At 42.9% G+C, this 13,405-nt stretch overlaps 1 protein-coding gene across 1 annotated transcript in view; it reads left to right on the top strand.

The window, feature by feature from the left end:
• The window catches only part of lrrc6 (leucine rich repeat containing 6), a 35,554-nt gene that overhangs the window by 5,646 nt on the left and 16,503 nt on the right, over positions 1-13,405 (top strand). The window contains 3 exon segments of the mRNA NM_001037255.1: positions 5,503-5,732; positions 7,925-8,107; positions 11,506-11,583. Coding sequence (NP_001032332.1) covers positions 5,503-5,732; positions 7,925-8,107; positions 11,506-11,583 — 491 coding nt within the window.

Genomic DNA, 13,405 nt, shown 5'->3' with positions numbered 1-13,405 from the left:
GCAACTTCAAAGGAACAGTAATATTTTGAACCAGCAGCTGGCACACTGGGGATTTACTTTGTATTCCCCCAGATCCATTAGTATTTAGCAACATTTGTGCTTAGGGGCGGCCAAGGCCGGACTTGGCCGCCGGGACACCGGGAAAATACCCGGTGGGCCCCTCCCCCGTGGGCCCTGCACCCCCCAGTCCGACCCTGTTTGTGCTAGTGTATATGTAGCGTTGAATGATTGTTGAGTCCAAAAGCCCTACAAAGCAAAATGAACAAAAGCAAATGGAATGTTTGGCAATCATTGTAAATAATATATAACGTGCATATGGGCCAGTTTGAATTAGTGGCGTTACTGACCCTTGAGTCAATATTATGATGGGGGTCACCTTGATGGGAATTGACTGCAATGGCTCAGCTGCTGCGGTCACTTCCTGTTGCAGGTTCTATTGTCCTCTTCCAATCAGCAGGGACAATGGTCACTCTGTTCCTTAAATTATATATTGTTGTGGCAAAAAAACAATGTAACACAATATAAAGAGCACACAATGGCTCAGTATTATCCAAAGAACACAGGCACACACAATGCTTGCTCTAATGACTGATAGTGGCTGGTTTGTTCACTAGTACAAGGTATCAGGGAAACAAACCTGCTGCTTTCTTTGTGTAATAGGATGGAGGGGCACCATTATACCCTCCAAGGCAGAGCTGTCTAACAGGAGGCCCGTGGGCCAGTTGTGACCCCACAAAGGGTTTTTATGGCCCTCAGTCTGCTGTTTGGCATAAACATTTTAAAGAGATAATGTCATGATTTTATGGGGTACTTTTTATCTCTAAATGACACTGTTACACAGCAAATAATTCACTCTGCCATTTAACATTTTATTCTTGTACCAACAAATGTATTTGTAGCTGTAATATTGGTGTGTAGGCGCCATCTCAGTGCCTTGTGCCTGAGTCTGAGCTTTCAGCCAGCGCTACACATTAGAACTGCTTTCAGCTAACCTATTGTTTCTCCTACTCCCATGTAACTGGAGGAGTCCCAAGCCGAACTTGGATTTCTTACTATTGAGTGCTATTCTGATACCTACTGGGAGCTGCTATCTTGCTCCCTTCCCATTGTTCTGCTGATCGGCTGCTGGGGGTGAGGGGGGGATATCACTCCAACTTGCAGCGCAGCAGTAAAGTGTGCCTGAGTCTGAGCTTTCAGCCAGCGCTACACATTAGAACTGCTTTCAGCTAACCTATAGTTTCTCATACTCCCATGTAACTGGAGGAGTCCCAAGCCGGACTTGGATTTCTTACTATTGAGTGCTATTCTGATACCTACTGGGAGCTGCTATCTTGCTCCATTCCCATTGTTCTGCTGATCGTCTGCTGGGGGGAGGGGGGGTATCACTCCAACTTGCAGCGCAGCAGTAAAGTGTGAATGAAGTTTATTAGAGCACAGGTCACATGGCTGTGGCACCCTGGGAAATGAAGAATATGGCTAGCCCCATGGGAAAAACAGATTACAATGCAGGATTCTGCTGGAGAAGCTCTATTAATTGATAGGTTTTGACAGTATTCCTTTAACTTATTCCGGTTATCAAACATTATATGAGAAATAATCGCCCCACTGCATGTAATAAGTTGGGCAGCACTGCTCCATGGGATTTTATCTCTTCAAGCAAGGAGCAAGGAGAGTACTAAAGTGAAAGTGGCTTCATGGTCATTAGTGCCAAATATGACAGAAGCCGTAGATATTTCTTAATTAACACAATAGGCAAAATGTATGTTCCACACATGCTCTATTCATTGCATTTTGAAAGGGGTGTATACTGTGCCTTTAATTATAAATAAATACCAAGATACCCAATGTAAAATAGTGTATGTATATGTAATTAATCTGAGGAGGGACCACGTTCAAGGTGGGATCCTGGGAGTCTGCAGTGGCCCCTCGCTTTGCCCTTTCTTTAATGTCAGGGATGGTGTAATCCCCCGTGCAAACGAGGCAACAGATATTAGTTAGCGGAAGTCATATCCCTGGGGGGCACACACCTAATAACACTAATTACCTAGCCGAGCATTAAACATTTAAATAAGTGGTTCTTAGCAATGTGTGCATTAACGTATGCTGGAGGGGAATGAGACAGAGCACATAATGGATTGAGGAAAGGCAGAGATGGTGTAAAACTGTCACAAAGAGTGGAACTTTATTTAGGACTTGGAATAAAAAATGAAGTAGTAAAATGGAATACATTAAGATATTCATCATAAGCAGGTCCTATCCTATCCTTGCTTATCAGTAATCACACTGACTAATGTACCACATAGCCTTAGCTAACATACTGTTTATCTATCAATATTATGTACATCTGGACTCCCTCCCTGTGCACTTACCTCCATAAAGATAAATACTGTAGGGCTCATTTACCAACGCAGCCATATCGCCATTGCACAAAAGTGGATGCAATCATTGATGCCATTCATTAAAGGTAATTTTGTCCAAAGACGGTCCTTGTACTTCCCTATAGGCATTTCGGTGCATGTATTAACCCAGGGGAAGCCTGGAGATACCAAGAAGACACACGGAGCTACTAGTAGCAGCTACTTGTCATGGCTACTAAATGTAGATCATTTACTGATAACTGTCTCTACGTGTGTTTTAGCAGAGGCAATTCTCAGTATTGTCTATGGCAGGGGATTTTCTGGTGTTTTATAGCTGTGACAAGTAGCTGCTACTAAGTAGCTCTGTGTGTCTTCGCCCTAAGCTGGAGGCAATTCCAGTGTTTCCCCTGCAGGGTGCGTCAGTAGGCACAGCAGAGCGAGTGCTGGAAATGATGCAATTCCCACTCTGATAAACTCCATACACAATTGCTTCCAGGGTCGGATTGGGGGGCTGCCACCTCAGGGGCCCTGCAGGTGCCCCCGCCCAGCCGCACCCCCTAACCCCCCCCCACTGAGCCTCCCTAACCGCCCCCCCCCCCACTCCGCAGGGTCCCCCACCCGATGTCCTCCCTTGAGTGCGCATAAGTTTTATGCATCAGGGGAGGAACAGTCGGCCAGGGGAGCGCCGGCAAGGGTCCAGTCCGACCCTGATTGCTTTAGATTCATCAAAATGGGCCCTCGCTATTGCGTCTGTTGTGGTGAACTTTATAAGGACTTGACCACAATGACACTTGAATTGAGGGGAAAAAAATGGTGAATTGCGTTTTGCACTCTGCACTTGCAGTTGTAAATGAGCCCTTAGAAGTTTTTAAGATGAGGGTCTGTGGATAATTATCCCATCTGTGGATAATTAGCTTTGAATATTACCAATACATGATAAGAGAGAGAGAGGGCGTGTTTATGTATGTGTGCATAATATAATATATAATATATAGTTTGGCTGTTTCCCTATGGGACCAAATTGTAAATTATATCCTTAGAAACAGTGCTTTGTGATGTCATAAGTTATAATCAGAGCTTAGTGATGTAATTTCTGTCACATGACTCACTGAAACTTGTGTATTATAATAAATAGTGCCCCCTGGAAACTCAAATTGAATAAATAGTTTAAGTTCCAAGTCACATATTGTACAGTTTCTAATGTGTGTGTGTTTCTGTATATATTGTGTTTTAGGTACAATTTGCCTTTCTGCTGGCACAAAAATCACTGAATCTGATTAGGAACCAGGGTCCTTCTTAAAGCACATCCCTCAGTATTGTCAGTATTGGTCTTTAGCGACTGAAGACTGAATAAATGACCCTGCTTATTTATGACCTTCTGATTTCCTGACTTTGGGTGTAAGTGCCGATACCGGGGCTAACATAGTGCAGGCACAGCAAATCAATGCCATTCTTCTGAATTGAACTCATTTGCCTTTCCGGGTTTTCCAGTTAAATGTAGAAATGTGACTATTGATGTATTTGATTTACACACGTGGTGGGTTAGTAATAAGACCCCCCCTTCAACCAGTATTTGTTGTATCCTATGTATAACAGCTGCAATTGCCTGCAATACCCACCCCCCCATTGTAGGCAGCACATTGGACCTTGTCTCTCCCTAATGGTGGCCTGTCACACAGCTGCATCTACATGTACATTTCATTCTGCTTGGCAAAGCAGTTATAAGGGGGTCATTCCTGACCCCGAAGGTGCAAGAGCACTAAGGGGCCTTTGCTGTCTCTTTTCTTCCCCTTTACAGAGTGCTGGTAAGGCCCCATCTAGAATATGTCGTTCAGTTTTGGTCTCCAGTGCTCAAACGGGACATTACTGAGTTAGAGAGGGTCCAGAGAAGGGCAACTAAGCTGGTAAAGGGTATGGAAAGTCTCAGTTATGGGGAAAGACTGGCCAAGTTGGGTCTGTTTACACTGGGGAAGAGGTGCGTAAGGGGGATTATGATAACTATGTATAAATATATAAGGGGATCATATAATAACCTCTCTAATGCTTTATTTACCAGTAGGCCCTTCCAACGGAAACGAGGGCACCCACTCCGTTTAGAAGAAGGGAGGAAAAGGGTTTGTTTCTGTGAGAGCTGGGAAGCTGTGGAATTCCCTCCTCAAATCAGTCGTACTGGCTGATACATTAGATAGGTACAAGAAGGGGCTGGATGGGTATTTAGCAAGTGAGGGAATACAGGGTGATATGGGAGATATGGGAGATAGCTCTTCAGGGTCGGACTGGGCCGCCGGGACACCGGGAAAAATCCCGGTGGGCCCCGGCCCTAGTGGGCCCCAGCGGCCCAGTCCAACCTTTGCCGGCGCTCCCCGCTACTGACTGTTCCTCCCCTGACGCGTTCTATTTATAAGCGCTCGGGGAGGACGTCAGGCGGGGGCCCTTCGGGGGGTTAGGGGGGCCCCTGGGGGGGTTAGGGGACGCGGCTGGGGCACCTGCAGGGCCCCTGGGGCGGGAGCCCCGGTGGGCCCGGCACCCCCCAGTCCGACCCTGTAGCTCTTAGTACAAGTTGATCCAGGGTCTGGTCCGATTGCCATCTTGGAAGTCAGGAAGGAAATTAGAGAGGCTTCAGATGGGGTTTTTGCCTTCCTCTGGATCAACTGGCAGTTAGGCAGGTTATATATAGGGATTAAGGTTGAACTTGATGGGCGTGTGTCTTTCTTTCAACCTAACTTACTATGTTATTGTACTGTCACTCTAAATATACAAATGAAGGTTCCAACTTACATTGCAAATACAGTAGTTAAATATAAGCATAGTGCCAGCCTTCGGCAGAGTGTAGAATATCTTCTGTATTTAAAGATCTAGCAATATGGAAGGCAGTTTATCATTGCCTTCTTTATAAATACTTAATTATGTTGATTTCTGAGATTGCTTTGGAAGGATTGCTTCTGCGAATTAATTTGCACAGGCGGCACCATATAAAGCTGCAGGATACGCAAGCACCATAAATTATGTAGGTTTGTGCTGTAGAACTTTGGCACACTTCGGATGTCTGTTACCTCTAGCAGATGTTCCGAGGGCTCTGTGTTTCTGCCTGTAATCAATAATCGCAACTGTTCTCAATGAACATGATTTTTTTTTTCTCTTCAAGTGGTTAGATGGCAAAGAGATAGAGCGCTCCGAAAGGATTCAGGCCGCGCAGGATTATCCCCAAGTGCAGGGCAAAATCAAAGAGCAAGAAGAGGCGTACCTAAGGAAGAGGGCCGCGGAGAGGGAAAAGGCAACTAACAACCTACAACAGAAGCAAAAAGAAGGCAGAAAAGCACAAGAAAAAAAGCCTGGATTTGACCGGCGCTGGTATACAGACATCAACAATACCATGTAAGTGTAAGGGCAAAGACACGCAGAGCGATTAGTCGCCACAGCTTCGGTCACAGCCACTAATTGCGGTGATTTAGCTGCGGCGTGCTGATAAGTCGCAATGACTTTTCAAAAAAGCCGTGTTTTGTATTTATGTTTGAAACCTTTACCTAATAGAGCTGACCATACACTTAAATATCCGCTTATTTGGTGAGGTTGCAGAGCAAAATCAAAGAGCATCATGTAGCTCTAGAACCACACATTCCTAACGGAGGGGGAAGTTCTTAGCATTCCTTTGGGAGTGGGGAGCAGGAGAGAACTGCACAGACTCTGGCCACAGGAATTAAGGATTCTTCTGAGAGAGAGGAAGTCAGACACCCGAACAACATGTTTACAAAAAAAGAGACAAGAAATCCTGTGTTTCTTTTGATAGAGGGCTCAGTACAGCGTTTCTGTGAGTGCTTATGGCTGTATTTACATAGACCTTTCTGATAAAGCTTACTCATAATATTGTCTTTGCGTGTTATTTATAATTTTGCCTTAAACATATTTGCCCAATGCTTTTACACCACCTATCCGATCCCCCATGTTTCTCTATGAGGGGGCGGCCATATTTGTGCAGCAGGAGTCTGTTAGCATTAGAAGCTGTAACTGACAGGCTTAGAAGGGACAGGCAGGTTGGCAAAACAGTCAGGTTTAGGTACTTCAAGGAACAATTACTTACAAAAGCAGCCCTATCAGTGAAAAATAATCAACATGACCTATAGGGAACTTTTAATGTACATTCATATTTTGAAGAGTAGTTTTTTAGTGTCAGTATCACTTTAATGCCCCTGTTGTCTAATGTCCTATGCATATTGTTTTTAACATATTTATTTAGTATATAAGTGGGCAGAATCTGTGTACGGTTGAACTATAGACCAGAGGGCAGCAAGGGGAAATGGGGGAAACCAATCTAATACTTGCATTCTGGAAACTGTTTTCTTTACAGTTCAGCTTTGTATTTAGTTTGGTGCAGGAACCCTGCCCCCTCAGCAGGCAGATCTGTATAATAACAGTTATAGGAAGGTGGATTTATTCAGCAGCCATTCATCCGCTGCTGGGAACATTTCTCTGCCCTGCACATCATGGTGAGCTGCTCTCATCTATTTCCCTGCCATGTTGTGCCTCTGTATTCCCACCAATCAATAAATCTGAGTGCCTGCACAGTCACACACCCCTTGCTTATGAAGATATATATGTTGGATGCGACAGTGCAAGCTACAAACCTGAATGTCTTTCTTTTTACTATTATTTTTAAGGGTTTTATTGGCCAGAAATAGGTATAAGTTCTGCAGGTTACGTACTGTAGGCACCATTCATCTCACCATTTAATTAATCAGAAACAAAGCTGTGCAGGTCATATATATCATTGACTGGTGGGAGTCCATCTTCCTCTAAAGGGGCCTGTCACCCTTAGAAATAATTGCAAATTCTTTTCTATCGGGTTAGTCTAGGATAATAAACTTCACTCACACTATAAAAATGATTGAAATCTTGTTTCCTTGAGTCTTGGAATTGCACAACAACAGCAAGCAGACGGCCGCCATTTTATTAGTAAGGAAAGCTTTTCCAAAAGTGGACCTGATGCCCAGGCCCATGCACTGGCTACACAATTAGATGGTGAGGAGGGAGGGAAAAAGTGAAGAGGGCAGTGACATCTATGAAGTGATGAATGGAAAGTGAAAGTAATTGTCTGCCCGCCTCTATGCCGCTGATTGACAGCTGGGATTTTTAAGTGCTGTTATAATGGGTATGGATGTGGTAATTAAAAAAAGGAATTTGGATTTGTTTAATTTGAACAGGACTTTTATTATACAGCTTTTTATGTTTGGGAGACAGATCCCCTTCAAGAGGGAGGCTGGCCTGAATGTGCAGGTCTAGTGTAACAATGACTGGTCAGGGTCCAACCTACTCTGTGAGGCAGGCTGACAAGGATATGCAGGCTATATTTACCAATGAAAAGTTGGAGTGCATCTTTCTCCTACAAGGAAGATGCCCTGAATGTACCAACGCATAGCCAAGGTCCATCCTACTCCGTGAAGGAGGCTGATGAGGATATGCAGACCATATATACTAATGAATAGTTGGAGTCCATGTTACTCTACTAGTACTACGTGATATCATCAAACACTATGAAATCTGTCTCTAACCATCACTTTAATCTTTTGTAGCCCAGACCCTGTAGAAAAAACAGACACCGTTGCTCAACTGAATGTAGATGAGACGGCGTTGAGAAATGATGATGAGGAAGAAGAAAAAGAATTTTGGAACCAGCCCTCGCAGTACACACCAGAATCCAGATTAGAAACACACCGATACTTGGAGGAGAAGCGCAAGTCCAAAGAGAACAGAAGGTACCGTTGAGAATTTATTTTCATTATAACTTTGTCTTCCTCTACTACTTCTTCTACTTCTTCTTCCTCAGTATCTGTACATTCATTATTTGTGTTTAGTTATGTTCATTCCTCATTCTCCAGTATATCAGGTTCCGCTACCCAGTTTAACCTGTTAGAACATTGAGTAAAGACAGCTGTACATGGGTCAACTCTGGATGGCCAAATAGCATGGACCAATTGCTTGATTGGCCTGTGCAATTAGATGCATTTGATGCTTGAAAGAGTTTGGTACCTCTTGAGGCAACTAGTGATAGCATAGGCACACAGGGCAATTGCCATCATCTTTTGTAATTTATGACTAGTCTTATCTAGTTCAGCAGTAATTTTACTGGTTGGTACCCATGGAACAACTTGGAGCAGTGGCAGGGGGCTCAGCCTGATTGCCAATTAGGGAAAGCTGTTAGCTGAATGCCTGTGTGATCTATTAGATACACTTTAATGCCCTTGAAGATTACTTGGGGTAAAATTTAGGGTAAATACGTATTAAGTATTCTATATATTATTGGAAATATGGCTGACTAAAACTATATCTTTAACCTTGTTATTAGTGCTGGGCGGTATGACCAAAAATTTATATCACGGTATTTTTTTTATTATATCGGTATCACGGTATTTGACGGTATTTTTTTTTCCCCATGCATGATTAGGTGACCACCCCAAACACCCCCCCCAACCCCAAACACCCCCCCCAACCCCAAACACCCCCCCATCCAACCCCAAACACCCCCCCATCCCCTTCACATAAATATAACTTACTGGCCAGGCAGCCGCAGGCACCCCCGACAGCTCACAGAGCCTCCTGGCAATTTTTCTTACTATTTCCGGGTTGCGCGCGTGACGTCAGCGCGCACAACCCGGAAATAGTAAGAAAAATTGCCAGGAGGCGCCCACACCGGTATGCCGGTAAATTAAAAATTTTTATCATTTTTTTTAAAAAAAACGGTGTTCGGTATATACCGGTATACCGCCCAGCACTACTTGTTATGAGCTAAAAGGTTGGGCCTCCAAGAGGGGGCTTGAACTGAAAAGGCCTGACAACCAATGGTATATTTGAGCCAGAGAAATCCCAATATAATGGTAATGGCACAAGGTGTAAATATGATGTATTACTAAACACAAGGGACCATGGCCGGCCGAAAATGAGTGGGCAGCAAAATGCTCCCAGGTGCCCCGTGTACCATTTTTCTTATATTGGGTTTCATTTACTTTCCTCAGCTCAAACCTAGTTAGAAATAATTTCAAAACATTTTTTTCAGAATATAACTAGGCAATAAAGTATAATCACTTCAGTTCCTTCAGTCTACAAGGCTCTAAAACGTCTGTATTATGCACTTATCAAACTTCACTCCTTTTTATAAAAGCTGAACTGCTTTCATTTAATAAGTCTCAAACAAATATTGCACTTGCTGAAGGTGCCCATTTGGGAGATGAGACCAGGAATCCCCCCACACACAAATGTGCAATTTCAAAAGTTCTAAATTCTATTACAGCATAATGGCCCCCGTAAATCATTGTATTGAGAACGCACTTCAAGAAGTAAAGCGCTCGCTTCTTTATTGCCTTCTGATTGGAATTCACACTGGAGAACTATGCAGCCGCGTGATAGAACTTTGTTTCTTATTTGAATAGCTGCTCGGAAAGTGATTCTCTGTCGGATTTATGTTGCTAGAATTCTCATATGTGCCGGCTGCATTGATTGTTTTGTTTTTATTGTGTGTTTATGGTTTCATTTTATAATTGAGTTGCACTTCTTTCCACATTTGCATACAGGAATTTATATGCACGGCACACTAACTGAATGCAGACATATGAGCCGTATATACTGTCTATATAAGTATATCAGTCTTGTTAATAGTATAGAAGCGCTCAGAAAAAGGACTAAGATGCTACATGCCCTAAATAACAGAGAGAATCAGGAGAGACCTGAACATGTAGAAGCTTAGAAGCGAGGAGAGAGAAAGGTTATATAATAGAAACATTCAGATATATCCAGGGAATAAACACAAAGTTCAGAAGGTAAAGGTTTAATGGAAGCGAAAGATGATGGGTACCAAGGGACGTAGCATAAAGCTGCAAACTGCTTTACAGCAAAGGAGGTAAGTAGTTAAATGGATTAGCCTTGTAAATAAGTGCTGGAGACTTAAGGTGGCCATACACGAGGCGATTTCGCTCGTTGTGCGATGAACGATTATATCGACAAACGATCGTATGGCGATCGAGTTCCCATACGATATGCCATCCACGGGCAACGATAATTCGGGAAAGATTTCGTCGCATCATTATCGTAAAATACGTACGATCGTACATCTACGTACGATCGAATGTCGTTGACTTCCGCTGCTGGCAATCGTGACATGCGCAGAGAACAATCGTTGAAAGACAAATGTCTGACACTCACACCAACTGGCAGATTTTATCGTTAAACGACCAAAATTTTTAAACCTGGCCGATCGATTTTGGGGACGATAATGTCGGCTCGTTTAGTGGGCCGACGATCGTTCGTACACCACCAACTATACGATAACTTAACGATAGCATCGGATTGTTCGGGAATCGGTCGTTTGTAAGTAAAAAATCGGTCCGTGTATGGCCACCTTAAAGGTGGCTGTACACTATAAGATCCTCTCCTTTGGCAAGGTCAACAAACAAGCGGATCTTTCCACCTAAAGGTCCCCCTACACGGGCCGATTCTAGCTGCCGATATTGGTCCCTTAGACCGATTCGGCAGCTAATCGGCCCGTGTATGGGCACTACCGACAGGCCTGCCCGACCGATATCTGGCCTGAAATCGGCCAGATCTCGATCGGGCAGGTTAGACAATCTAGTCAGATCGGGGACCGCATTGGCTCGTTGATGCGGTCCCTGGACCAACTTTTCTTATACCAGTCATTATAATTCGATCGTTTGGCCCTGTAGGTGGGGGATATCGGGAGAAGATCCGCTTGCTTGGCAACATCGCCAAGCGAGCGGATCTGAAGGTGTTTGGGCACCTTTAGGTGGGCAGTATCGAAGTAATCTGATTGTTTGGCCCTTTGGTCAACGGAGTGGGAAAACTCATCAGCACTTTTGGGCAGGTCCAGTCCCTGTCCCTCTGATGACCATGGGAAAGAGATCAGCACATAAAGAGCTGCGCTTATCTAGGGGTTGGATTCATACAACATGGACTTAATTCTAGGCTTGCTCTGTAGCCTATTCATTTATTACCATGTCCAATAACCCATTATATATCTCGCCTAATCATTTTTGTTTTAAACACTTATCCAGTACAAAAGCTTTTTGTTCTATTCTTATTTTGGCAAGTAGCACAGAAACACCTATTAATGTTTCATTCTACTCTGGGGCTTTTATTTTCTCAGCGAAGAAGAACTGAAGAAGAAACCTCCGAGGACCTTAATCACCGCCGAGGGACGTGTTTTGAATGTCAACGAGTCGAAGTAAGGCAATAATATCACGCGCGGAATAAAGGGAGTTTTAGAAAACCTGCATTAAATAACAGCGTGTTGTGCACAGAAAGGATTTGACAAACCTCGGTGCCGGAACAGGTTTGACAGATCTTTAAATTGTGCTTTTAGCTGTTTAATTTCAAGGTTAATTATAGTTCTTTTCCTGAAGCTAGGCAACAACCAATGAATTTGCACTTGCAAGAAAAGCACTGATGGCAAGCATAGAGGAGTTTTCTAATGTATTTCTAATGATCTACAGAACCCATTCATAAGAAACACTATATATATATATATATATGTATTAGGGATGCACTGGATACATTATTACTTGATCCCAACTAAGATATAATTACCCCTTATTGGGGGCAGAACATCCCTATTGGGTTTATTTAATGGTTAAATGATTCCCTTTTCTCTGTAATAATAAAACAGTACCTGTACTTGATCCCAACTAAGATATAATTACCCCTTATTGGGGGCAGAACAGCCCTATTGGGTTTATTTAATGGTTAAATGATTCCCTTTTCTCTGTAATAATAAAACAGTACCTGTACTTGATCCCAACTAAGATATAATTACTCCTTATTGGGGCAGAACAGTCCTATTGGGTTTATTTCATGGTTAAATGATTCCCTTTTCTCTGTAATAATAAAACAGTACCTGTACTTAATCCCAACTAAGATATAATTACCCCTTATTGGGGGCAGAACAGCCCTATTGGGTTTATTTAATTGTTAAATGATTCCCTTTTCTCTGTAATAATAAAACAGTACCTGTACTTGATCCCAACTAAGATATAATTACCCCTTATTGGGGGCAGAACAGCCCTATTGGGTTTATTTAATGGTTAAATGATTCCCTTTTCTCTGTAATAATAAAACAGTACCTGTACTTGATCCCAACTAAGATATAATTACCCCTTATTGGGGGCAGAACAGCCCTATTGGGTTTATTTCATGTTTAAATGATTCCCTTTTCTCTGTAATAACTCTCCCTGACATATATAAATGTATGACAGCGAGAGAAAGATGCAAAAACATATAAAAAATGAATGTAGTTTTAAGTAAGGGCCACACTCCAAAAACATACAGACAGGCCAATTGGCTCTTGATATAACTGGCCCTGGTGTGTGTGATTGTGAATGTGATAGGGACCTTAGATTTTAAGCTTCACTGGGGCAGGGAATGATGAGAAGAATGTATATGTACAGTATGTGCAGAGTCATGGAAGGAGACAGTGAGTTATTAGAAAGCAACAAACAGGCCAAGATCACTGCTAGAACACAGAGAAGCCAATAAGAATAGCCATACTGCAGGCAGGGAATGCTGGGAGTTGTTATATACCGGCCAGAGAGCTGAAGCACAGTGTATGGAGCTCTGTTGGTTGGATTGTGTGGAGCGGAGTGTGTAATGACGTGCCTGCCAGAGCCCTATCACTGAAGCCTTCTCATTACAAACAGCACTTTATCACTCTCATAGAGTCTCAATAAGCTCCTCTCCTCAGCACCTTTCTTCATCCGTCATTTCCTAGCAAATCCTACGGATCATTATTCCAGTCATTAAGAGCCGTATTCGTTACACTTACTGAGAGCTACAGATTAACGCTCTGCACATCACTTTGCAATTCAGATTTTACAAAAGCTTAATTGGTTCGGATCAGTATGGGTACATATTGACTAGTATTTCTAGCCAAATTCTTTGATAAAGAGGTTGTTCACCTTTGACTAACTTTTAGCATGATGTAGGGAGCGCTAATCTGAGATAATTTGCAATTGGTCTTCATTTTTTATTATTTGTAGTTTTTTAATTATTTC

Source organism: Xenopus tropicalis, chromosome 6, assembly GCF_000004195.4.
Source record: "Xenopus tropicalis strain Nigerian chromosome 6, UCB_Xtro_10.0, whole genome shotgun sequence".
NCBI lineage: Eukaryota > Metazoa > Chordata > Amphibia > Anura > Pipidae > Xenopus > Xenopus tropicalis.
This window is presented reverse-complemented; position numbering and strand designations above follow the sequence as displayed.